Here is a 26,651-nt window from a genome sequence, read left to right on the forward strand (position 1 = left end):
AGATGAATTTGTTTAAATCCCATTTTAGACCAAGAATCAGAAGAAGGCTCGCGCGAAGTCGATTCACCTGTCGCAGGAGGCGTTTTCCAATGTCCCGCATTCCTTTGTCTTTAATAGAGGCCGAGTGGGCAGAATGTCCAGCAGCTGATCATAGACATGAGGAAACTCATGGAGCCTTACACTGCCCGGGCACTGAAGGTGAGGCTTCTAGAATGTGCACATCTCCTCTAAACCTTGCCCATCGCACCTTAAACCTATGCCCCCTAGTAATTGACCCTCTACCCTGGGAAACAGCCTCTGACTGTCCAGAGACACGAGTTCAAATCCTCAGACAGCTGGGAATTTCATTAGTAAATCTGGAAAAATCTCTGCAATGGTGACCAGTAACTACCAAATCTGCTGTCCTTATCTGGTTTGTCCTACATATGACACCAGACCGCAACCATGTGTCAGAGTCATGATGCCATTGAACCACAAGGAGGATGTTCAGCCATTGAGTCCATGACATCGGGCAATAAATGCTGGCCTTGTCAGTGATGCTGGTCAATCAATTTGTGGTCCTGCCTGCCTGCCTGCTCTGGCACGTGACTGGAGAGAGGGTTTGAATCATCTGTCACTGACCCACAGACTGCAAACAGTATAACATCTCCACGATAGTCCTCAATACCGGGGCCCCGCAAGGCTGCGTACTTAGCCCCCTACTCTACTCCCTGTACACACGACTCTGGCAAAATTTGACTCAACTCCATCTACAAGTTGCTCGATATGACTATAGTTGGTCGGATCTCAAACAACGATGAGTCAGAATACAGGAGGGAGATAACCTAGTGAGGCTGGTTTAGCACAGTGTGCTAAACAGTTGGCTTGCAATGCAGAACAATGCCAGTAGCGTGGGTTCAATTCCCGTACCGGCCACCCCGAACAGGTGCCGGAATGTGGAGACTAGGGGCTTTTCACAGTAACTTTGTTGAAGCCCACTTGTGACAATAAGTGATTATTATTAGTGGGGTGGTGTAACGACAACAACCTCTCCCTCAACGTCAGCGAAACTAAGGAGCTGGTCATTGACTTCACGAAGCAAAGTATCGTACACACCCGTCAGCATCAACGGGGCCGAGGTGGAGATGATTGACAGCTTCAAATTCCTAGGTGTGCACATCACCAACAATCTGTCCTGGTCCATCCACGTCGATGCTATGACAAAGAAAGCACAACATCGCCTATACTTCCTCAGGAAACTAAGGAAATTTGGCATGTCCACATTGACTCTTACCAACTTTTACAGATGCACCATAGAAAGCATCCTATCTGGCTGCATCACAGCCTGGTATGGCAACTGCTCGGCCCAAGACAGGAAGAAACTACAGAGAGTCCTGCTGCCTGGGGAAAGAAGGCAGCATAATCAAAGACCCCTCCCACCCGGATTATTTTCTCTTTCGAGCAGAAGATAAAAAGTCTGAGAACACGCACTAACAGGTTCTGAAACCGTTTCTCTTCCCCCCCCCCCCCCCCCCCCCCCCCCCGTTACCAGACTCCTAAACAACCCTCTTATAGACTGAACTGATCTCCACGTATCTTCTCTACTGAGTATTTTTATTATTGTCACAACTAGGCTTACATTAGCACTGCAGTGAAGTCACTGGGAAAAATCCCCGAGTCGCCACATTCCGGCGCCTGTTCGGGTACACGGATAATTCAGAATGTCCAATTCACCTAACATCACGCGTAGCACTAAACTCCGTATGCTTCACCCGATGTCTATGTATTTACATTGTGTATTTATCGCATGTTTTTTCATGTATGGAACGATCTGTCTGGACTGTACACAGAACAATAGTTTTCACTGTACCTCGGTACACGTGACAATAAATCAAAATCTAATCTAAGAATCATAATGAACTGTAGCTGGTTATAGATCTGTCATTGCTGCTTCCACATGGGTTGATGTTAATGATCATGCATGAGGTGTCTTGGCAGATGAAAGAGTATGATTTTAACGTAAAGCCTTGCTAAGTAGGCCCAGTAACAGTAACGATAACTGGCTTTGCGATTGATAAAGTGGTTGTGTGTGTTCCAGGTGCGGAAGAAGAACTTGCTGAAGGATTTTGTCGCGGTGGCCGGGCCCTTGGTGTGACGCATTTCTTCATTTTTACCAAATCGTTGACAAGTGTGAACTTTGTAAGTAAGCTGCAAATCACCCACCAGGGAGAACAATCTGTTTCTCCTCCTCGCTCTTACCTTTTCTTCCTTTAGTGATGCTTCCTATCAATTAAACGGTGACCGTACCCACTATGTAACAGGAGGTGCCTTGTCTGGGATGGACAATGAATTGGGATTACTGACCCTCCCTGCTACTCTGCACTGGGGGATAGAATTGGAATGACTGTTTTCACATCCGGTTAGGAGAGCAGGTTAATGGAGGCCCTGGAAACTAATCACCTCCTGATGGTGGGTTTGGAAGGTAATCAAGCCACTGCCTCCCAATCACTGACTTACATTTTCTTTAACTGTCCCTCAGAAAATGGCTCGTTTAGCAAGAGGCCCCACGCTGACATTCAAAGTTCGCCAGGTGAGTCGCTCCTCTTCAGTTGTCTTCAGAGCCTCACTCTTAATAGTTGCAGAGTCCGTGACCTTGAGATCAGCTCCTCCGGCTAATATCCGCCAAATGGAACATTTCTCTAATCCCGTTGAGTTATTGAATAAATTGTTAAGTTGCTCAGTGTGAATACCGTCCGGATAATCCAGGGAAATCCACTTTGGGAATGTAATTAGAGGGGCGGGGTCATTGCTGGAGATTGATCCGGCGGGATTACTGAGAATGCCATTAACACTGAATCATATGATCCGCAGTATTGCTTGGTGAAGGACATCGTTTCCTCTTTGAAGAGACACCGGATGCACGAGCAACAGTTTAGCCACCACCCTTGCTGGTGCTGAATAACTTTGGAGGGGATGGAATGCACATCAAGTTGATGGCCACCATGTTCCAGAATATGTTCCCGTCGATTAATGTCTACAAGGTAAATGGGGGGGGGGGAAGGGGAGAGAGAATGGTGCCAAGGGAGGGGAGGGAAGGGGGAATAGAAATCGCCCCAAAATGGATTCTCTGAACTGGATTTCCCCTTTTCCATCACTCCGCCATTTGTACACTCCCACTCCTGCTTTCTGCATCATTAAATCTCGCTCGGACTACGCTTCTGGGCACCAGCCCTAATATGTGGCTCGGTCCAAAGTGTTTATTCCTTGGTGGGGTGTGGGCATTGCTGGCTCGGTCAGCAATCGTTGCCCATCCCGAGCTGTCTTTGAGAAGGCCGTGTGAGCTTCCTCCTTGAACCGCTGCAGTCCGTTTGGTGTACGTGTACACACTGTGCTGTTAGAGAGGGAGTTCCAGGATTTTGTCCCAGCGACTGAAGGAACGGCCGATATATTTCCAAGTCAGGGTGGTGAGTGACTTGGAGGGGAACCTCCAGGTGGTGGGGTTCCCAGGTATCTGCTGCTCTTGTCCTTCTACATGAAAACAGCTGTGGGTTTGGAAGGTGCTGCCTAAGGAACCTTGGTGAGTTACTGCAGTGCATCTTGTAGATGGTACATGCAGCTGCCACTGTGCGTCAGTAATGGAGGTTTGAATGTTTGTGGAAGGAGGAGCAATCAAGCGGGTTGCTTTGTCCTGGATGGTGTTGAACTTCTTGAGTGTTGTTGGAGCTGCGCTCATCCAGGCAAGTGGAGAGTATTCCATCACACTCCTGACTTGTGCCTTCTAGATGCTGTTCAGGATTTGGGAACTCAGGAGGCGAGTTACTCACCACAGAATTCCAGCATCTGCCCTGCCCTGCCCTGGTAGCCACAGTATTAATATGGCTGGGTCCAGTCCAGTTTCTGATCAATGGTAACCCCCAGGATGTTGATAGTGGGGATTCTGCAATGGTAATGCCATTGAATGTCAAGGGGCGGTGGTTTGATTCTCTCTCACTGGAGATGGTCATCTCCTGGCACTTGTGTGGCGCGAATGTAACTTGCCACTTGTCAGCCCCAAGCCTGGATATTGCCCAGGGCTTGCTGCATTTAGACATGGACTGCTTCAGTATCGGAGGAGTTGCAAAAGAGTTTGCTGCAAGTTGTTGTTGTGCCACTTGTTCTAAAACTGATCAATGGAAACCAGAGTCTCCTTGACCCTGTTCCTAGCCCGTGCCGATCCAGACCCCAGTCAGGTCCATATTTACTCTCTCAGCATAGGGACTCAATTAGCCAGGTTCACTTCTGCTGACTTATTGAGAGAATTCTTGTGGCCAGGGTACATCTGTTTAATTTTATTCTGATGTCAGAATGCCAGAATGTACAATGTCTTGCTCTCGCACTGGGCTGGTGTGAGACCAAGCCTCTGCTCGCTGTGCCTAACTCTGTCGTCTCTGTTTTACTCCAGGTTGGATTAAATGCCATTAAGCGATGCGTTCTGATCAATTACAACCGTGACACGCACATGGTTGACATCAGGCACTAGTAAGTGAATTTGCAGAATTTCAGCTTCACTCCATGTTTCACAGCTTTGACACATTTTTAAAATAGTCTTGGGAGGTGGAGTCTGTCCCCCGTCCCCTCCCATCTCCCGAGTCTGAGACTAAATGAGGTATGGGGAGAGTAAATTACCTCCCCACTGATTCCCAAAGACAGGGATTGGAGGAATCGGCTCCTCTCTGATTCTCGAGGGTGGGATCAGGGGGCGGAATTAGCTCCTCTCTGATTCTTGAGGGTGGGATCAGGGGGGTGGAATTAGCTCCTCTCTGATTCTCGAGGGTGGGATCAGGGGGGAAGGAATCAGCTCCTCTCTGATTCTCGAGGGTGGGATCAGGGGGGCGGAATTAGCTCCTCTCTGATTCTCGAGGGTGGGGATCAGGGGGAAGGAATCAGCTCCTCTCTGATTCTCGAGGGTGGGATCAGGGGGACGGAATCAGCTCCTCTCTGATTCTCGAGGGTGGGATCAGGGGGCGGAATTAGCTCCTCTCTGATTCTCGAGGGTGGGGATCGGGGGGAAGGAATCAGCTCCTCTCTGATTCTCGAGGGTGGGATCAGGGGGAAGAAATCAGCTCCTCTCTGATTCTCGAGGGTGGGATCAGGGGGGAAGGAACCAGCTCCTCTCTGATTCTCGAGGGTGGAGATCGGGGGGAAGGAATCAGGAACAGAATTCAGGGATCAAATCTGTTGCTGTGTTTGTAAATCTGAAACTCTTCCCTCCCAGCCCACCTTTCCAGTCCTTCCTGTAGGATCCTGGAAGCCGGGGAGATGGGAGGGGTGCTGGAGAAGGGGTCAGTTGAAGGGCTGAATTGCTGCCTGTGCCTGTAACTGGGTTAATAACCAGCGCGTTCCTCCCCTCCAGCTCCATTAAGGTAGTTCCCATCGGGATGAGTCGGGGAATGAAGAAACTGCTTCAGGTGAAGTTCCCCAACATGAGCAGGTTTGAAGATATTAGCGAGCTGCTGATGAAGTAAGTGATGTACTGGGAGTTGCCCTCTTCCATTTCTCGACCTTTCCCCCCACCCTAGTGTGTCTATATATAGGACTGTGTCTGCGAGACAGCGAGTCTGGGACAGTGTCTGTGTCTGCGGGGCAGGGAGTCTGGGACAGTGTCTGTGTCTGCGGGCAGGGAGTCTGGGACAGTGTCTGTGTCTGCGGGGCAGGGAGTCTGGGACAGTGTCTGTCTGCGGGACAGGGAGTCTGGGACAGTGTCTGTGTCTGCGGGGCAGGGAGTCTGGGACAGTGTCTGTGTCTGTGGGGCAGGGAGTCTGGGACAGTGTCTGTGGGGCAGGGAGTCTGGGACAGTGTCTGTGTCTGTGGGGCAGGGAGTCTGGGACAGTGTCTGTGGGGCAGGGAGTCTGGGACAGTGTCTGTGTCTGCGGGACAGGGAGTCTGGGACAGTGTCTGTGTCTGCGGGGCAGGGAGTCTGGGACAGTGTCTGTGTCTGCGGGGCAGGGAGTCTGGGACAGTGTCTGTCTGCGGGGCAGGGAGTCTGGGACAGTGTCTGTCTGCGGGACAGGGAGTCTGGGACAGTGTCTGTGTCTGTGGGGCAGGGAGTCTGGGACAGTGTCTGTGGGGCAGGGAGTCTGGGACAGTGTCTGTGTCTGCGGGGCAGGGAGTCTGGGACAGTGTCTGTGTCTGCAGGGCAGGGAGTCTGGGACAGTGTCTGTCTGCAGGACAGGGAGTCTGGGACAGTGTCTGTGTCTGCGGGGCAGGGAGTCTGGGACAGTGTCTGCGGGACAGGGAGTCTGGGACAGTGTCTGTGTCTGCGGGGCAGGGAGTCTGGGACAGTGTCTGTGTCTGCGGGGCAGGGAGTCTGGGACAGTGTCTGTCTGCGGGGCAGGGAGTCTGGGACAGTGTCTGTCTGCGGGGCAGGGAGTCTGGGACAGTGTCTGTCTGCGGGGCAGGGAGTCTGGGACAGTGTCGGTGTCTGCGGGACAGGGAGTCTGGGACAGTGTCTGTCTGCGGGGCAGGGAGTCTGGGACAGTGTCTGTGTCTGCGGGGCAGGGAGTCTGGGACAGTGTCTGTGTCTGCGGGACAGGGAGTCTGGGACAGTGTCTGTGTCTGCGGGGCAGGGAGTCTGGGACAGTGTCTGTGTCTGCGGGGCAGGGAGTCTGGGACAGTGTCTGTGTCTGCGGGGCAGGGAGTCTGGGACAGTGTCTGTCTGCGGGGCAGGGATTCTGGGACAGTGTCTGCGGGGCAGGGAGTCTGGGACAGTGTTTGTCTGCGGGACAGGGAGTCTGGGACAGTGTTTGTCTGCGGGACAGGGAGTCTGGGACAGTGTCTGTCTGCGGGGCAGGGAGTCTGGGACAGTGTTTGTCTGCGGGGCAGGGAGTCTGGGACAGTGTTTGTCTGCGGGACAGGGAGTCTGGGACAGTGTCTGTCTGCGGGGCAGCGTGTCTGGGACAGTGTCTGCGGGGCAGGGAGTCTGGGACAGTGTCTGTGTCTGCGGGGCAGGGAGTCTGGGACAGTGTTTGTCTGCGGGACAGGGAGTCTGGGACAGTATCTGTCTGCGGGACAGGGAGTCTGGGACAGTGTCTGTCTGCAGGGCAGGGAGTCTGGGACAGTGTTTGTCTGCGGGGCAGGGAGTCTGGGACAGTGTTTGTCTGCAGGGCAGGGAGTCTGGGACAGTGTTTGTCTGCGGGGCAGGGAGTCTGGGACAGTGTCTGTCTGCAGGGCAGGGAGTCTGGGACAGTGTTTGTCTGCGGGGCAGGGAGTCTGGGACAGTGTTTGTCTGCGGGACAGGGAGTCTGGGACAGTGTCTGTCTGCGGGGCAGCGTGTCTGGGACAGTGTCTGCGGGGCAGGGAGTCTGGGACAGTGTCTGCGGGGCAGGGAGTCTGGGACAGTGTCTGCGGGGCAGGGAGTCTGGGACAGTGTTTGTCTGCGGGACAGGGAGTCTGGGACAGTGTCTGCGGGACAGGGAGTCTGGGACAGTGTCTGTGTCTGCGGGGCAGGGAGTCTGGGACAGTGTCGGTGTCTGCGGGACAGGGAGTCTGGGACAGTGTCTGTGTCTGCGGGGCAGCGAGTCTGGGACAGTGTCTGTGTCTGCGGGGCAGGGAGTCTGGGACAGTGTCTGTCTGCAGGGCAGGGAGTCTGGGACAGTGTCTGTGTCTGCGGGGCAGCGTGTCTGGGACAGAGTCTGCGGGACAGGGAGTCTGGGACAGTGTCTGCGGGGCAGGGAGTCTGGGACAGTGTTTGTCTGCGGGACAGGGAGTCTGGGACAGTGTCTGCGGGACAGGGAGTCTGGGACAGTGTCTGTCTGCAGGGCAGGGAGTCTGGGACAGTGTTTGTCTGCGGGACAGGGAGTCTGGGACAGTGTCTGCGGGACAGGGAGTCTGGGACAGTGTCTGCGGGACAGGGAGTCTGGGACAGTGTTTGTCTGCGGGACAGGGAGTCTGGGACAGTGTCTGCGGGACAGGGAGTCTGGGACAGTGTCGGTGTCTGCGGGACAGGGAGTCTGGGACAGTGTCTGCGGGGCAGGGAGTCTGGGACAGTGTTTGTCTGCGGGGCAGGGAGTCTGGGACAGTGTTTGTCTGCGGGACAGGGAGTCTGGGACAGTGTCTGTGTCTGCGGCGCAGCGACTCTGGGACAGTGTCTGTGTCTGCGGGACAGGGAGTCTGGGACAGTGTCTGTCTGCAGGGCAGGGAGTCTGGGACAGTGTTTGTCTGCGGGGCAGGGAGTCTGGGACAGTGTTTGTCTGCAGGGCAGGGAGTCTGGGACAGTGTTTGTCTGCGGGGCAGGGAGTCTGGGACAGTGTTTGTCTGCGGGACAGGGAGTCTGGGACAGTGTCTGTGTCTGCGGGGCAGCGTGTCTGGGACAGTGTCTGCGGGACAGGGAGTCTGGGACAGTGTCTGCGGGGCAGGGAGTCTGGGACAGTGTCTGCGGGGCAGGGAGTCTGGGACAGTGTTTGTCTGCGGGACAGGGAGTCTGGGACAGTGTTTGTCTGCGGGGCAGGGAGTCTGGGACAGTGTCTGCGGGACAGGGAGTCTGGGACAGTGTCTGCGGGACAGGGAGTCTGGGACAGTGTCTGCGGGGCAGGGAGTCTGGGACAGTGTTTGTCTGCGGGGCAGGGAGTCTGGGACAGTGTCTGCGGGACAGGGAGTCTGGGACAGTGTCGGTGTCTGCGGGGCAGGGAGTCTGGGACAGTGTCTGCGGGACAGGGAGTCTGGGACAGTGTCTGCGGGACAGGGAGTCTGGGACAGTGTCTGTCTGCAGGGCAGGGAGTCTGGGACAGTGTCTGCGGGACAGGGAGTCTGGGACAGTGTCTGTCTGCGGGGCAGGGAGTCTGGGACAGTGTCTGCGGGACAGGGAGTCTGGGACAGTGTCTGCGGGACAGGGAGTCTGGGACAGTGTCTGCGGGACAGGGAGTCTGGGACAGTGTCTGTCTGCAGGGCAGGGAGTCTGGGACAGTGTCTGCGGGACAGGGAGTCTGGGACAGTGTCTGTGTCTGCGGGGCAGCGAGTCTGGGACAGTGTCTGCGGGGCAGGGAGTCTGGGACAGTGTCTGTCTGCGGGGCAGGGAGTCTGGGACAGTGTCTGCGGGGCAGCGTGTCTGGGACAGTGTCTGTCTGCGGGGCAGGGAGTCTGGGACAGTGTCTGTCTGTGGGGCAGGGAGTCTGGGACAGTGTCTGTCTGCGGGGCAGGGAGTCTGGGACAGTGTCTGCGGGGCAGGGAGTCTGGGACAGTGTCTGTGTCTGCGGGACAGGGAGTCTGAGACAGTGTCTGCGGGGCAGAGAGTCTGGGTCAGTGTCTGTCTGCGGGGCAGGGAGTCTGGGACAGTGTCTGTCTGCGGGACAGGGAGTCTGGGACAGTGTCTGTCTGTGGGGCAGGGAGTCTGGGACAGTGTCTGTCTGCGGGACAGGGAGTCTGGACAGTGTCTGTCTGCGGGGCAGGGAGTCTGGGACAGTGTCTGTCTGCGGGACAGGGAGTCTGGGACAGTGTCTGTCTGCGGGACAGGGAGTCTGGACAGTGTCTGTCTGCGGGGCAGGGAGTCTGGGACAGTGTCTGTGTCAGCGGGGCAGGGAGTCTGGGACAGTGTCTGTCTGCGGGACAGGGAGTCTGGGACAGTGTCGGTGTCTGCGGGGCAGGGAGTCTGGGACAGTGTCTGCGGGGCAGGGAGTCTGGGACAGTGTCTGTCTGCGGGACAGGGAGTCTGGGACAGTGTCTGTCTGTGGGGCAGGGAGTCTGGGACAGTGTCTGTCTGCGGGGCAGGGAGTCTGGGACAGTGTCTGCGGGGCAGCGAGTCTGGGACAGTGTCTGTCTGCGGGGCAGGGAGTCTGGGACAGTGTCTGTCTGCAGGGCAGGGAGTCTGGGACAGTGTTTGTCTGCGGGACAGGGAGTCTGGGACAGTGTCTGTCTGTGGGGCAGGGAGTCTGGGACAGTGTCTGTCTGTGGGGCAGGGAGTCTGGGACAGTATCTGTCTGCGGGACAGGGAGTCTGGGACAGTGTCTGTCTGTGGGGCAGGGAGTCTGGGACAGTATCTGTCTGCGGGACAGGGAGTCTGGGACAGTGTCTGCGGGGCAGCGAGTCTGGGACAGTGTCTGTCTGCGGGGCAGGGAGTCTGGGACAGTGTCTGTGTCTGCGGGGCAGGGAGTCTGGGACAGTGTCTGTGGGGCAGGGAGTCTGGGACAGTGTCTGTCTGCGGGACAGGGAGTCTGGGACAGTGTCTGTCTGTGGGGCAGGGAGTCTGGGACAGTGTCTGTCTGCGGGGCAGGGAGTCTGGGACAGTGTCTGCGGGGCAGCGAGTCTGGGACAGTGTCTGTCTGTGGGGCAGGGAGTCTGGGACAGTGTCTGTGTCTGCGGGGCAGGGAGTCTGGGACAGTGTCTGCGGGGCAGGGAGTCTGGGACCGTGTCTGTGTCTGCGGGGCAGGGAGTCTGGGACAGTGTCTGCGGGGCAGGGAGTCTGGGACAGTGTCTGCGGGGCAGGGAGTCTGGGCCAGTGTCTGTCTGCGGGACAGGGAGTCTGGGACAGTGTCTGTCTGCGGGACAGGGAGTCTGGGACAGTGTCTGTCTGCGGGACAGGGAGTCTGGGACAGTGTCTGTGTCTGCGGGGCAGGGAGTCTGGGACAGTGTTCGTGTCTGCGGGGCAGGGAGTCTGGGACAGTGTTTGTCTGCGGGACAGGGAGTCTGGGACAGTGTCGGTGTCTGCGGGGCAGGGAGTCTGGGACAGTGTCTGTCTGCGGGACAGGGAGTCTGGGACAGTGTCTGTGTCTGCAGGGCAGGGAGTCTGGGACAGTGTCTGTGTCTGCGGGGCAAGGAGTCTGGGACAGTGTCTGTGTCTGCGGGGCAGGGAGTCTGGGACAGTGTCTGCGGGGCAGGGAGTCTGGGACAGTGTCTGTGTCTGCGGGGCAGGGAGTCTGGGACAGTGTCTGCGGGGCAGGGAGTCTGGGACAGTGTCTGCGGGACAGGGAGTCTGGGACAGTGTCTGTCTGCAGGGCAGGGAGTCTGGGACAGTGTCTGCGGAGCAGGGAGTCTGGGACAGTGTCTGCCTGCGGGGCAGGGAGTCTGGGACAGTGTCGGTGTCTGCGGGGCAGCGTGTCTGGGACAGTGTCTGTCTGCGGGGCAGGGAGTCTGGGACAGTGTCTGCGGGACAGGGAGTCTGGGACAGTGTCGGTGTCTGCGGGGCAGGGAGTCTGGGACAGTGTCTGCGGGACAGGGAGTCTGGGACAGTGTCTGCGGGACAGGGAGTCTGGGACAGTGTCTGTGTCTGCGGGGCAGCGAGTCTGGGACAGTGTCTGCGGGACAGGGAGTCTGGGACAGTGTCTGCGGGACAGGGAGTCTGGGACAGTGTCTGTCTGCAGGGCAGGGAGTCTGGGACAGTGTCTGCGGGGCAGGGAGTCTGGGACAGTGTCTGTCTGCGGGGCAGCGTGTCTGGGACAGTGTCTGTCTGGGTGAACCCACAGCTGTTCACTCACTCTGGGTGATCACAGTACGAAGTCTTACAACACCAGGTTAAAGTCCAACAGGTTTGTTTCGATGTCACTAGCTTTCGGAGCGCTGCTCCTTCCTCAGGTGAATGAAGAGGTATGTTCCAGAAACACATATATAGACAAATTCAAAGATGCCAAACAATGCTAGGAATGCGAGCATTAGCAGGTGATTAAATCTTTACAGATCCAGAGATGGGGTAACCTCAGGTTAAAGAGGTGTGAATTGCATCAAGCCAGGACAGTTGGTAGGATTTCGCAGGCCAGATGGTGGGGGATGAATGTAATGCGACATGAATCCCAGGTCCCGGTTGAGGCCGCACTCATGTGAGGCCGCACTCATTCTGCGTTGTCGCGCGTTCTTCAGGGTCACCCCATCTCTGGATCTGTAAAGATTTAATCACCTGCTAATGGTCGCATTCCTAGCATTGTTTGGCATCTTTGAATTTGTCTATATATGTGTTTCTGGAACATACCTCTTCATTCACCTGAGGAAGGAGCAGCGCTCCAAAAGCTAGTGACATCGAAACAAACCTGTTGGACTTTAACCTGGTGTTGTAAGACTTCGTACTGTGCTCACCCCAGTCCAACGCCGGCATCTCCACACTCTGGGTGATCACATAGCTGCTCACTCACTCTGGGCGAACACACAGCTGCTCACTCACTCTGGGTGATCACAGCTGCTCACTCACTCTGGGTGATTACAGCTGCTCACTCACTCTGGGTGATTACAGCTGCTCACTCACTCTGGGTGATCACAGCTGGGATGTGCCTGTTCACTCACTCTGGGTGATCACACAGCTGTACACTCACTCTGGGTGATCACACAGCTGTTCACTCACTCTGGGTGAACACACAGCTGCTCACTCACTCTGGGTGATCACAGCTGCTCACTCACTCTGGGTGATCACACAGCTGTTCACTCACTCTGGGTGATCACAGCTGCTCACTCACTCTGGGTGAACACACAGCTGCTCACTCTGGGTGATCACACAGCTGCTCAGTCACTCTGGGTCACTGATTCTTGGACATTCTTTCTTTCTCTTTCTTACTACTTTCAATTTCTCTACCTCGCTCTCTCCCTCCCTCTCTCTCCCTCCCTCTCTCTCCCTCTCTCTCTCCCTCTCTCTCTCCCTCTCTCTCTCTCCCTCTCTCCCTCTCAATCGCTCGCTCCCATCTCCCTCTCAATCGCTCGCTCCAATCTCCCTCTCAATCGCTCGCTCCAATCTCCCTCAATCGCTCGCTCCCATCTCCCTCTCTTTCCCTCTCCCAGTCGCGCGCTCTCTAGCCACATGCTGGAACTGTTTTTGGTGGCAGTGCAGTGACCCAGGTTGAATTCTGGCCTTGGGTGGCAGTGTGGTGTTTGCACTTTCTCCCCGTGTCTGCGTGGGTTTCCTCTGGGTGCTCTATTACAAATTGCCCCTTAGTGTCCAAAGGCTAGGTGAGGTTTATGTGGATAGGGCGGGGATTGGCCTGGGAGGGTGCTCTTTCGGAGGGTCGGTGCAGACTCAAAGGGTTGAATGGCCTCCTACACTGGAGGGATTCTGTGACGTGTTTTCTCTCTCACTTGCTCTTTAGTGAGTTACTCTGGTTTTTTCTCTCGCTCTCTCAATCACTCGCTCTCTTTCAATCACTCTCCCCCTCGATCGCTCCCTCGGACTCTTTCTCTCCTTTTCTCTCTCTTTCTCTCTCTCTCTCTCTCCCTCTCTCTCTTTCTCTCCGTCTTTCTCTTTCTCTCCCTCTCTCTTTCTCTCCCTCCCCCTTTCTTTCTCTCCCTCCCCCTTTCTTTCTCTCCCTCTCCCTTTCTTTCTCTCCCTCCCCCTTTCTTTCTCTCCCTCCCCCTTTCTTTCTCTCCCTCCCCCTTTCTTTCTCTCCCTCCCCCTTTCTTTCTCTCCCTCCCCCTTTCTTTCTCTCCCTCTCTCTTTTCCTCTCTTCTACTCCACCCACTCCTCCCCTGCCATTCCACGTACATTAATACAGAGAGGTTCTGAGTCATTTCTTTGTGTCTGAATTTCAGGGGAGCCAATCTGTCCGAGAGTGAAGCTGAGCTGGATGGAGATCATAATATTACGGAGCTGCCTCAGGTGTACGCAGGGCGCGGGAACCTGGCGACCCAGCAGAGTGCTATTCGACTCACCGAGGTCAGTGGGTTTTCTGCCAGGACTGTGCTGACAATACCACTGATGCCTTTGGGCCAGGCTAGACATTGCCCTCAGCCGCTGGGTTAGCCAGGTTCCAGATCTCCAGCACCCCCAGCCCGGGTTAACCAGGGTTGTGGTGCCGTGTGTCAGAGTGATAAGCCGTTACTCTCCGGGTGGATTCTGTGAGCTGTGTGTTATCCAGCTCGGCCCAGCCCTGATAGAATGGTCACATACAGGGAGGGGTACACAGTCTTTATATGAAACCCCATTTATCATTGCAATCTTATCTTAGATTGGCCCACGGATGTCCCTGGAATTGGTGAAGATTGAGGAGGGGATGTGCGACGGAGACGTGATCTATCATTCATTCGGTAAGTAACAGTGAAAGAACTACACCCACCACCTGTTGGGGTGTGGCGGGGTGGGAGCGTGGGAGTTCACAGGTGGGGTGAGGGTCAGGGATTCACCCGTCGGGGGGGGGGGTCACCTGTGTGGAATGGAAGCGAGTCACTGACTTGTTGGACGTGGATATGGTCACAGACTTGCCTGTGGGACAGGTTGCAGACTCTGGGGGGGGGTTGCAGTCTAGCTAGTGGAGGAGGGATGGTGGGGGGATTAGGCTTAAGATCAGGTGGTCACCTGCTGGGGACAAGTCTGTATTTTCAAATATCTGTTTGAACTTTGCTCAACTTGTGGGAAAATTGAAAGCGACACTGTGTTGGTGTTTAGCTGCCAGGGGTCTCGGTGTTGACACCGTTAGCAGCAGCGACCGACAGGAGAGTAGCAACCCAGGCCTGATCCATGTGTGAGAGGAGCAATGTGGCCAGGGATAGCCTCGAATTACTAAATGCACAGCTTGCGAGAGGCCGGAGTTCATCACTGAGACTGCGCACGGCAGGAATGACCTCGGAATCCTCGCTGCGGGAGCTGGCAAATAATACACACTTGTGTCTGAATTTCTGCCGTTTCCCCATTAAACCAGAGTCTTGCACGAATAAAGCAACATTCTCCGGTTTTCAACTGTCTGTATAATGAATTCTATATTTTGCCTAAATTCGGTCCCAGTTCAGAAGACAGAAGAGGAAATCCAGGAAGCACTTCGGCAGCGAGAGAAGCGGCAAAAACTGAAAGAGGATAGACGGAAAAAGCAAGAGTCAAACATTCGACGCAAGCAGGAGGAGCGCGAGATGCACAAGTGAGTATGTCCACCCTGGGGGAGAGCGTGTCGGCGGGGGGGGGGGGGGTGGAAGAGTGCATGCTGGGGGAGAGCGCAGGGGGGGAGAGTGCACACCAGGTGACAGTGCGCCAGGGGGGGGAGAGTGCATGCTGGGGGAGAGCGCGCACCAGGTGACAGTGCGCCGGGGGGGTGGGGGGGAGCGCGTCCGGGGGGGGGGGGGGGGGGGGGTGGAAGAGTGCATACTGGGAGAGAGCGCACAGCAGGTGACAGTGCGCCAGGGGGGGAGAGCGCGTCGGGGGGGGGGGGTGGAGAGTGCATACTGGGGGAGAGTGCACACCAGGTGACAATGCGCCGGGGGGGAGGGGGAGAGTGCATGCTGGGGGGAGTGCACACCAGGTGACAGTGCGCCGGGAGGGGGGAGAGCGCGTCGGGGGTGGGGGTGGGAGTGCGTCACCCTATGTGTGTCACCCTATCAAGATCTCGGCAGCATTTAACCATCACTCTTTATTCTTATTTCTGAATGCACCAATCCAGCAACGTTCTGTTGAACTGGGGAATTGGTGCGTGTAAGATGGAGCCGGGTCTGTCAGATTGACCATCTTGGGGCCATGTGGTTCGATGATATTAGAATTCTGATCTATCACAGCGACCGGAGTCTGTAAGAAACCCGGACACGAGGTGTCCCACTGGCGGAAGAGGTATGCCCCGAGCATGCTCCTCTCACTGCACAGCACCTCTCAAATTGCTTCATTTTCTGAAAGAAATCCATGTAGTTTCTATTCGAATGAATCGGTACAAACTCCCCGATGGAAGGTCTTCCGAAGATTGCTCACTCGCTGACTGAAATATCCTTGCTATGGATTTGTTTTGTACGAGGTCACGGTGAAATGGCTTCCGGTCGCCATTATCTAGTCTTGTCAGAATCCTTTGTAGCTCTTTGCACTTCTCAACCTTCCCCTTTTCAATGTAAACCTGCCCCATTTTTACACAATTCATCCTATTCAGCCCCTCACTCATTCCGGGTGGGTGAACTGAGCGTTGAGCAGAGAGAACAGGCACAGCGGTGGCTTCTGCGAGAGTGACATTTTGACAACTGAAAGATGCCCAGTCACTCGTGCGGGCACAGAGATGGGTAAATTGAGGGCGAGTGATGGGGTGGCAGCAAGGTTCTGAATTTGGCCTGGAGACTGTAGGAGTGAAGCTGTTACCAGACCCCGGCTGTGAGTGAGTAAGGTCGGAGCAGCGGCTACACTGAGGGAGCATTCACTTGGACGATCCGGTTCAGAGAAGCACTGGGCGCAGTTTATATAGAACTAACTTCGACCTAATTTTCAGTTCAAATCTGTTTATCTCAGGAAGAATAGTCTGGCTGGAATGACGAGGAAGCAGGTTCAACACGCTGATGCTGAAGGGGACAATGAGGTTGAAGATCCATGTACTGAGGAGAAAGTGCAGAGCGATCAGTCTGATGCTGATTTAGATCGAGAATATTACAGACTGGAGGTCGGAGTGGAGCCAGACGATGGTAAGAGTTCATTTCACTTGATCGGCGGTGGTTGCCTTTGACATATTAGCAGAATTTCCGTGGAGTTGTCGTGTGGAAAGTTGCTTCGTTCTGAGGGGGAGGGGGGTTAGGGGGAGGGGGGATAGGGGGTGGGGGGATAGGGGGTGGGAGAGGGCTTTGCCATCTCACCAGAGGGCAATCAGGGAGCAGTTGATAGGGGGTCTAGTTGATCTCTTGTAAGATCAACTTGGTGTGTAAACGATGGTGTTTTTCCTGCACACAACTCCAACATGGTCCCTTTCGGCTGATTGGCCTTTTCATAATTTCCCACCTACATTAATTCTTCACGTTCTCGAGATCAGTAAGAGAAAAGCAAACTGCTGTTAGAATTTACAATCCATTACGAAATAAAGATTGTCAAAATGACAGTGATTTACCGGCAGTTTGTTGAACAGATCCCTTAAATACAGAAGCAGTTTGAGCACAGCTGCCGGGGAGGCATTGAAAGAAATCTCTTACACGAAAACATTTAAATTACTTTAATTTATAAGCCTGGTGTTATTTTTGGGCTTTGCGGAGCTGGTCCACGGACGAACGGGATGAAAAGGCTGAATACAACTTGGACCGCAAGTCCAGACACAATCTCAAATGATCTCCCTCCTGGTAATCCTGTCCACATGAACGTTGAAACAAATGAGGTGCACAAACCTGTGACACTGGAAATATTTATTTAATTTTATATTAAGTTTAGAGTACCCAATTCATTTTTTCCAATTAACGGTCAATTTAGCGTGGCCAATCCACCTACCCTGCACATCTTTGTGTTGTGGGGGCGAAACCCACGCAAACACGGGGAGAATGTGCAAACTCCACACGGACAGTGACCCAGAGCCGGGATCGAACCCGGGACCTCGGTGCCGTGAGGCAGCAGGGCTAACCCACTGTGCCGCCATGGTGCCCCGTGACACTGGAAATATGACGGTGGCAACTCATGCCCTGCTTTGAAAATGAACATTGCTTTTATAAAACTAAAACCCCGCGTGGCAGTGTTTGAGAAATGTTCCGGAGACAATACCAGAGTCGCAATGTCTGCAGGCTTTTCACGGAACTGTCCACGATCTCTGAAGACGAGTGACATCGACTCGAGGCGTTAATTCTGTTTTCTCTCTGCACAGACCTGCTGAGTTTTTGCAGCATTTAATGATTCTGTTGTCCGTAAATAAGCTCTAAACTGAACAGTAATTAATTCACATTGTTTCATTATGATTTGCAGTTTGGTTGGAATAGAACGCAAGGGGAGCAATTTTAACCTCACTCTCCTGTCACAGAAATTGATACACTTGTTTTTGAACCCAAGAGGAATAAACTGCAATTCCATCTGAGCCTGTGGATTTCGCTCCTGCAGAGTTTGGTTAAAATTTCCCCCAAGTGTTTTAACGGCATAATATTACTGTCCTTAAAAAAAAAAAAAAAAATAGGTCAATCTCCTTCTGCCCCATTGCTTTGTGTTGGGGACACACTTGAGCAGAAAGCTGTTTGGGGCAGGCAGGGAGTTAGTGAGGAGCACCGAGCTCACTCCGCTACTGCCCCTGTCGGATGATGAGCTGGGAATGTTGCTCTGAGCTGATTTGCAAGTTTTTTCTCCCTCCCGCAGATCTGTTTCCAGCAACATCGTACAGGAAAAGGAAGAGGGACAGATCCCCAACGTCAGGCAGGAAGCCGAAGAGGACCAAGGGCCCGGATAGAGCAACCGGCAAGAAACCCAGCTGCCCCGATTCAGACAGGAGCAACAAAAAGATTATGCAGAAGAGGAAAACCCGACTCGTTGGGACTCACCTGGTTAATTCCCCGTTCAACGGCGAGGCACTCGGGAGTAAAGCTCTATTCAAGAGAAAGTGGCGTCGGGATCTGGGCTCCAAGGCCAAAGGTCAACGCCCAAGCTCCCAGGCCAAAGGTCAACGCCCAAGCTCCAAGGGCAAAGGTCAACACCCAAGCTCCAAGGGCAAAGGTCAACACCCAAGCTCCCAGGCCAAAGGTCAACGCCCAAGCTCCCAGGCCAAAGGTCAACGCCCAAGCTCCCAGGCCAAAGGTCAACACCCAAGCTCCAAGGGCAAAGGTCAACACCCAAGCTCCAAGGGCAAAGGTCAACACCCAAGCTCCAAGGGCAAAGGACAATCTCAGAAAAGGCGCAAAATAAAACGTTACTTTAAACATAAATGAAGAGAAGCACAGAGACAATAAAGAATGATTTTGCTGGATTCATAATAATTGTTTCTCCAATTGCTAGGCTGCGGCTAAAACTCGGGTTTACACAGAGAACGGTATTGATGGGCAAATTCGGGTTTACACAGAGACAGCTTAAAGCTGCCGGTATTGATGGGCAATAACTTTGACCCGTTCGCAATCATTCACGTTCCCACAAAACATCGATCGAAAAGTGTTTTTTTAAAAAACTACACAGCAGCACCAAGTTTTTAAAGAAGTTTTTTTTGTGGGTTTTGTGCAAATTGAGGTGGGGTTAGTATCTGATGCTTGAGGATCAGTATTGACTTTGTGCCCAGGGGCGTTTTTCGACCTCCCCCCGGGCCCCGTGGTAATTGCCCTTCAGATAGAGGCTTTCTGAAACTGCGCCCTCCCCCAGCCCCCGGGGGCCTAAACAAGGGAATTCGACAGGAATGATTTGTTCCTGGAAGGGGTTAAACACTATCCGGTTTTTCCCTATAAACCTCCACGGACTGTACTGAGACCCAGAGTCTGCTGAATCCGGAATGAATCACAATGTGTCACCTGCACACTCCAGCCAGGAGGCCACGGCCATCTCGTTCCGGTGCAAAAGTGCTGAGTGAAAGAGCAGGTGGATTATGAGTCCAAAGATGTGTGGGTTAGGTGGATTGGCCATGTTAGATTGCCAACATGTCTAGAGATGTACAGGTAGGGCAGCACGGTGGGACAGTGGGTTAGCCCTACTGCCTCACGGCGCTGAGGTCCAGGGTTCGATCCCGGCTCTGGGTCACTGTCCGTGTGGAGTTTGCACATTCTCCCCGTGTTCGCGTGGGTTTCGCCCCCACAACCCAAAGATGTGCAGGGTAGGTGGATTGGCCGCACTAAATTGCCCCTGAATTGGAAAAACTGAATTGGATACACGAGGTTTATAGGAAAAAAAAAGATGTGCAGGTTAGGTTAGGGGGGTTCCAGCAATAGGGTGGGGTGCTCTTTCAAAGGGTCGGTGCAGACTCGATGGGCCGAATGGCTTCCTTTAGCGCTGAAGTGATCTGGGCTGGGTGTGCGGAGGCTGGGGATACTGAGCTCTGGTCAGCGAGGTGCAGATGTGAGCGCTCCACTTCATTAAAAAAAATATATAAATTTAGAGGACCCAATTCCTTTTCTTTTCCAATGAAGGGGCAATTTAGCTTGGCCAATCCACCTAGCCTGCACATCTTTGGGTTGGGATGAGACCCACAGTCACGGGGGGGAATGTGCAAACTCCACACAGACAGTGACCCCAGAGCCGGGATCGAACCCGGGTCCTCGGCGCCGTGAGGCATCAATGCTAACCACTGCCCCACCGTACTGCCCTTTCACTCTGTTTCAGAGCATCTCCCTGAGCAGAGCTGAGACTGCAGGTCCCCAAGGCTCTGGGGACATACTGGAATGAGAGTGAAAAAAACACTACAAGCAAGGAGCGAAATGTAAATCAAAGCTTATTTAGTAATGGACAGACTGGATATAAACAGCTGGATGTGGATGAAATGTTCTCATTGAACTCACTCATATTATCAGAGTTATGGACAGTGAGTAAATGAATTGTCAGAAGGCTGGTTTAGTCCAGTGCCCCGTTACATATGGAGCAGTGTGCAGAATCCTGACCCAGAATGAAGATGTAACAGGCCGCAGCTGCTGTTCACTGTCACCACTCAGTGTTGAGTCTTATAGACCTGTACAAGATCAACCCTAAGCCTCCTAAGCTCCAGGGAAAAAAGTCCCAGCCGATCCAGCCTCTCCTTATCGCTCAGACCATCAAGTCCTGGTAGCATCCTCGTAAATCTCTTCTGCACTCTTTCTCGTTTAACAATATCCTTCATATAATAGGGTGACCAGAACTGAACACAGTCCATGTGTGGTCTTACCAAAGTCTGGTACAACTTCCAACAAGACGTCCCAACTCTATTCAATATCCTGACCAATAAAACCTAGCATGCTGAATGCCTTCACCTGCGTGTGTGTAAAACCGTCAGTGCGTGTGCATAACGATCAGTGTGTGTATGTAATGGTCAGTGTGTGCGTAACGGTCAGTGTGCGCGTAACGGTCAGTGTGTGTGTAACGGTCTGTGTGTAACGGTCAGTGTGTGTGTAACGGTCAGTGTGCGTAACGGTCAGTGTGTGCGTAACGGTCAGTGTGTGTAACGGTCTGTGTGCGTAACGGTCAGTGTGTGCGTAACGGTCTGTGTGCGTAACGGTCAGTGTGTGCGTAACGGTCAGTGTGTGCGTAACGGTCAGTGTGTGCGTAACGGTCAGTGTGTACGTAACTCAGTGTGTGCGTAACGGTCAGTGTGTGCGTAACGGTCAGTGCGTGCGCTTAATGATCAGTGTGTGCGTAACGATCTGCGTGTGTGGGTAACGGTCAGCGTGTGTGACGGTCAGTGTGTGTCGGTCAGTGTGTGCGCAACGGTCGGCGTGTCCGTAACGGTCGGCGTGTCCGTAACGGTCGGCGTGTCCGTAACGGTCAGCGTGTCCGTAACGGTCAGTGTGTCCGTAACGGTCAGTGTGCGCGTAATGGTCAGTGTGTGTGTGTAACGATCAGAGTGTGCGTAACGGTCAGTGTGCGCGTAATGGTCAGTGTGTGTGTGTGTAACGATCAGTGTGCGCGCGTAATGGTCAGTGTGTGCGTAACAGTGTGCGTAACGGTCAGTGTGTGTGTAACGATCAGTGTGTGCGCATAATGGTCGGTGTGTGTGTAACGGTCAGTGTGTGTGTAACGGTCAGTGTAACGGTCAGTGTGTGTGTAACGGTCAGTGTGTGCGTAACGGTCAGTGTGTGTGTGTAATGGTCAGTGTGTGCGCGTAACGATCAGTGTGTGCGCGTAATGGTCAGTGTGCGTAACAGTGTGCGTAACGGTCAGTGTGTGCGTAACGGTCAGTGTGTGCGTAACGGTCAGTGTGCGCGTAATGGTCAGTGTGTGTGTGTAACGATCAGTGTGTGCGCATAATGGTCAGTGTGTGCGTAACGGTCTGCGTAACGGTCAGTGTGTGCGCAACGGTCGGTGTGTGTGTAACGGTCAGTGTGTGCATAACGATCAGTGTGCGTAACGGTCGGTGTGTGCGTAACGGCCTGTGTGCGTAACGGTCAGTGTGTATGCGTAATGGTCAGTGTGTGTAACGGTCAGTGTGTGTGTAACGGTCAGTGTGTGCGTAACGGTCAGTGTGTGCGCGTAACGGTCAGTTTGTGCGTAACGGTCAGTTTGTGCGTAACGGTCAGTGTGCGTAACGGTCAGTGTGTGTAACGGTCAGTGTGTGTAACGGTCAATGTGTGTCGGTCAGTGTGTGCGCGTAACGGTCAGTGTGCGCGTAACGGTCAGTGTGCGCGTAACGGTCAGTGTGCGTAATGGTCAGTGTGTGTAACGGTCAATGTGTGTCGGTCAGTGTGTGCGCGTAACGGTCAGTGTGCGTAATGGTCAGTGTGTGTAACGGTCAATGTGTGTCGGTCAGTGTGTGCGCGTAACGGTCAGTGTGTGCGCGTAACGGTCAGTGTGTGCGTAACGGTCAGTGTGTGCGTAACGGTCAGTGTGTCCGTAACGGTCAGTGTGTCCGTAACGGTCAGTGTGTCCGTAACGGTCAGTGTGCGCGTAATGGTCAGTGTGTGTGTGTAACGATCAGTGTGTGCGTAATGGTCAGTGTGTGTGTGTGTAACGATCAGTGTGCGCGCGTAATGGTCAGTGTGTGCGTAACAGTGTGCGTAACGGTCAGTGTGTGTGTGTGTAACGGTCAGTGTGTGTGTAACGGTCAGTGTGTGTGTAACGGTCAGTGTGTGCGTAACGGTCAGTGTGTGCGTGTAACGGTCAGTGTGTGCGCGTAACGATCAGTGTGTGCGCGTAACGGTCAGTGTGCGTAATGGTCTGTGTGCGTAACGGTCGGTCTGTGTGCGTAACGGTCAGTGTGTGTGCGTAACGGTCAGTGTGTGTGCGCAACGGTCGGTGTGTGCGTAACGGTCTGTGTGCGTAACGGTCAGTGTGTGTGCGTAACGGTCAGTGTGTGTAACGGTCAGTGTGTGCGTAACGGTCAGTGTGTGTCGGTCAGTGTGTGCGCGTAACGGTCAGTGTGTGCGTAACGGTCAGTGTGTGTGCGTAACAGTCAGTGTGTGTGCGTAACGGTCAGTGTGTGCGCGTAACGGTCAGCGTGCGCGTAACGGTCAGCGTGCGTAACGGTCAGTGTAACGGTCAGTGTGTGTGTAACGGTCAGTGTGTGTGTAACGGTCAGTGTGTGTGTGCAACGGTTGGTGTGTGTGTAACGGTCTGTGTGTGTGTAACGGTCAGTGTGTGTACGTAACGGTCAGTGTGTGTATGCAACAGTCAGTGTGTGTGTAACGGTCAGTGTGTGTGCGTAACGATCAGTGTGTGTACGTAACGGTCAGTGTGTGTACGCAACGGTCGGTGTGTGTGTAACGGTCAGTGTGTGCGTAACGGTCAGTGTGTGTGTGTGTAACGGTCAGTGTGTGTGCGTAACGGTCAGTGTGTGTGCGTAACGGTCAGTGTGTGTGCGCAACGGTCGGTGTGTGCGTAACGGTCTGTGTGCGTAACGGTCAGTGTGTGTGCGTAACGGTCAGTGTGTGTCGGTCAGTGTGTGCGCGTAACGGTCAGTGTGTGCGTAACGGTCAGTGTGTGTGCGTAACGGTCAGTGTGTGTGCGTAACAGTCAGTGTGCGTGTAACGGTCAGTGCGCGCGTAACGGTCAGCGTGCGCGTAACGGTCAGCGTGCGTAACGGTCAGTGTAACGGTCAGTGTGTGTGTAACGGTCAGTGTGTGTGTGTAACGGTCAGTGTGTGTGTGGGTAACGGTCTGTGTGTGTGTGTGTAACGGTCTGTGTGTGTGTAACGGTCTGTGTGTGTGTAACGGTCGGTGTGTGTGTGTAACGGTCAGTGTGTGCGTAACGGTCAGTGTGTGTGTGCAACGGTTGGTGTGTGTGTAACGGTCTGTGTGTGTGTAACGGTCAGTGTGTGTGTGTGTAACGGTCAGTGTGTGTACGTAACGGTCAGTGTGTGTACGCAACAGTCAGTGTGTGTGTAACGGTCAGTGTGTGTGCGTAACGGTCAGTGTGTGTACGCAACGGTTGGTGTGTGTGCGTAACGGTCAGTGTGTGTGCGTAACGGTCGGTGTGTGTGCGTAACGGTCGGTGTGTGTGCGTAATGGTCAGTGTGTGTGTGTAACGGTCAGTGTGTGTGTGTAACGGTCAGTGTGTGTGTGTGTAACGGTCAGTGTGTGTGTGTAACGGTCAGTGTGTGTGTGTAACGGTCAGTGTGTGTGTGTGTAACGGTCAGTGTGTGTGTGTAACGGTCTGTGTGTGTGTGTGTAACGGTCTGTGTGTGTGTAACGGTCTGTGTGTGCGTAACGGTCAGTGTGTGTGTGTAACGGTCTGTGTGTGTGTAACGGTCAGTGTGTGTGTAACGGTCAGTGTGTGTACGTAACGGTCAGTGTGTGTACGCAACAGTCAGTGTGTGTGCGTAACGGTCAGTGTGTGTACGCAACGGTCAGTGTGTGTGTGTAACGGTCAGTGTGTGTGCGTAACGGTCAGTGTGTGTGTGTGTAACGGTCAGTGTGTGTGTGTGTAACGGTCAGTGTGTGTGTGTGTGTAACGGTCTGTGTGTGTGTAACGGTCTGTGTGTGTGTAACGGTCGGTGTGTGTGTGTAACGGTCAGTGTGTGTGTAACGGTCAGTGTGTGTGTAACGGTCAGTGTGTGTGCGTAACGGTCGGTGTGTGTGTAACGGTCAGTGTGTGTGCGTAACGGTCAGTGTGTGTGCATAACGGTCGGTGTGTGTGCGTAACGGTCAGTGTGTGTGTGTAACGGTCAGTGTGTGTGTGTAACGGTCAGTGTGTGTGTGTGTAACGGTCTGTGTGTGTGTGTGTGTAACGGTCTGTGTGTGTGTAATGGTCTGTGTGTGTGTAACGGTCTGTGTGTGTGTAACGGTCAGTGTGTGTGTGTAACGGTCAGTGTGTGTACGTAACGGTCAGTGTGTGTACGCAACGGTCAGTGTGTGCGTAACGGTCAGTGTGTGTACGCAACGGTCAGTGTGTGTGCGTAACGGTCGGTGTGTGTGCGTAACGGTCAGTGTGTGTGCGTAACGGTCAGTGTGTGTGTGTAACGGTCAGTGTGTGTGTGTAACGGTCAGTGTGTGTGTGTGTAACGGTCAGTGTGTGTGTGTGTAACGGTCTGTGTGTGTGTAACGGTCTGTGTGTGTGTAACGGTCGGTGTGTGTGTGTAACGGTCAGTGTGTGCGTAACGGTCAGTGTGTGCGTAACGGTCAGTGTGTGTGTGTAACGGTCAGTGTGTGTGCGTAACGGTCGGTGTGTGTGCGTAACGGTCGGTGTGTGTGCGTAACGGTCAGTGTGTGTGCGTAACGGTCAGTGTGTGTGCGTAACGGTCAGTGTGTGTGCGTAACGGTCAGTGTGTGTGCGTAACGGTCAGTGTGTGTGCGTAACGGTCAGTGTGTGTGCGTAACGGTCAGTGTGTGTGCGTAACGGTCAGTGTGTGTGCGTAACGGTCAGTGTGTGTGCGTAACGGTCAGTGTGTGTGCGTAACGGTCAGTGTGTGTGCGTAACGGTCAGTGTGTGTGTGTGTAACGGTCAGTGTGTGTGTGTGTAACGGTCTGTGTGTGTGTAACGGTCTGTGTGTGTGTAACGGTCTGTGTGTGTGTAACGGTCTGTGTGTGTGTAACGGTCTGTGTGTGTGTAACGGTCGGTGTGTGTGTGTAACGGTCAGTGTGTGCGTAACGGTCAGTGTGTGTGTGTGTAACTGTGTGTGCGTAATGGTCTGTGTGTGTGTGTAACGGTCTGTGTGTGTAACGGTCAGTGTGTGTACGCAACGGTCGGTGTGTGTGTGTAACGGTCAGTGTGTGCGTAACGGTCGGTGTGTGTGTGTAACGGTCAGTGTGCGCGTAACGGTCAGTGTGTGTGTGCGCGTGACGGTCAGTGTGCGCGTGACGGTCAGTGTGCGCGCGAAACGGTCAGTGTGCGCGCGTAACGGTCAGTGTGCGCGTGACGGTCAGTGTGCGCGCGTAACGATCAGTGTGCGCGTGACGGTCAGTGTGCGCGCGTAACGATCAGTGTGCGCGCGTAACGATCAGTGTGCGCGCGTAACGGTCAGTGTGCGCGTGACGGTCAGTGTGCGCGCGTAACGATCAGTGTGCGCGCGTAACGATCAGTGTGCGCGCGTAACGGTCAATGTGCGTAACGGTCAGTGCGCGCAACGGTCAGTGTGCGCGCAACGGTCAATGTGTGCGCGTAACGGTCAGTGTGTGCGTAACGGTCAGTGCGCGCAACGGTCAGTGTGCGCGCAACGGTCAGTGCACCACCCAGAAATGTCGTCTCCACAGGCCAATAGATGGTCAATGTTACTGTTCTCTTGTTGAATATATCGGTGTGGATTCACACTTGGCCACATTCTCCTATCAGTGAAGAGGTTGAAAATCCTTCCCCAAACTCCAATCCCATCGCCACTACCTTCAACCTGCTCCCTAGCAACCGTCTGAAATTCAGCCAATCTGTTTACAATCCTGGTCGCCTGCTTGACCCTGAGGCGAACTTCTGACCTCAATAGTGTCATCACCAAATATCGCAGATTTCCACCTCCGTAACATTGCTCAACCTGCCCTGTCTCAGCTCATCTGCTCTGAAACCTCCATCCATGCCTCAGTTACTCTGAACTTTCCCGTTCCACCGCTCTCCTGGCTGTCCTCCCACATTCTATCCCTATAAACGTGAGATTGTGCGACCCTCTGCTGGCTGTGTCCTAACTTACGCCAGGTCCTGACCCCCTCACAGCAACTGGTCGACATGGCCCCAGGTCAAGCAACATTTTGAGTTTAAAATTCTCATCCTCTATTTTTTCAAATCTATTCATGCCGTCCCTATCTCTGTAATTTCTACCATTCGCACAGCCATCTGAGATATCTCCACTTCTGCATCTCCACCATTGTCTTCGGTTGTCATGGTCCCAAACTCTGGAATCTCTCCCCATCCCCGCGGACAAGACACTCTTTAAAGAACAGGTCTCGAACGAACCATCTGCCCCAACACCTGTGTCTCTTGGTGTCACATTTTATTTTTTCTGTTTTGTGAAGCACCCTTGGTATGTTTTGTTGCATTGAAGTTACAGGTGCTATATAAATGGAAGTTGTTCCGTGTT

General features: G+C 53.9%; 1 protein-coding gene across 1 annotated transcript in view; it reads left to right on the top strand.

The window, feature by feature from the left end:
• Positions 1–18,525, top strand: part of ppan (peter pan homolog) — a 122,402-nt gene extending 103,877 nt beyond the window's left edge. The window contains 14 exon segments of the mRNA XM_072490976.1: positions 29–119; positions 122–198; positions 2,078–2,123; positions 2,126–2,178; positions 2,519–2,569; positions 2,851–2,917; positions 2,920–3,020; positions 4,421–4,497; positions 5,372–5,479; positions 13,453–13,576; positions 13,869–13,947; positions 14,642–14,771; positions 16,109–16,278; positions 17,912–18,525. Coding sequence (XP_072347077.1) covers positions 29–119; positions 122–198; positions 2,078–2,123; positions 2,126–2,178; positions 2,519–2,569; positions 2,851–2,917; positions 2,920–3,020; positions 4,421–4,497; positions 5,372–5,479; positions 13,453–13,576; positions 13,869–13,947; positions 14,642–14,771; positions 16,109–16,278; positions 17,912–18,477 — 1,740 coding nt within the window. The 3' untranslated portion in view covers positions 18,478–18,525.
• The last annotated feature ends 8,126 nt before the right edge of the window (positions 18,526–26,651 follow it).

The sequence above is a fragment of the Scyliorhinus torazame genome, chromosome 27, assembly GCF_047496885.1.
Source record: "Scyliorhinus torazame isolate Kashiwa2021f chromosome 27, sScyTor2.1, whole genome shotgun sequence".
Lineage (NCBI taxonomy): Eukaryota > Metazoa > Chordata > Chondrichthyes > Carcharhiniformes > Scyliorhinidae > Scyliorhinus > Scyliorhinus torazame.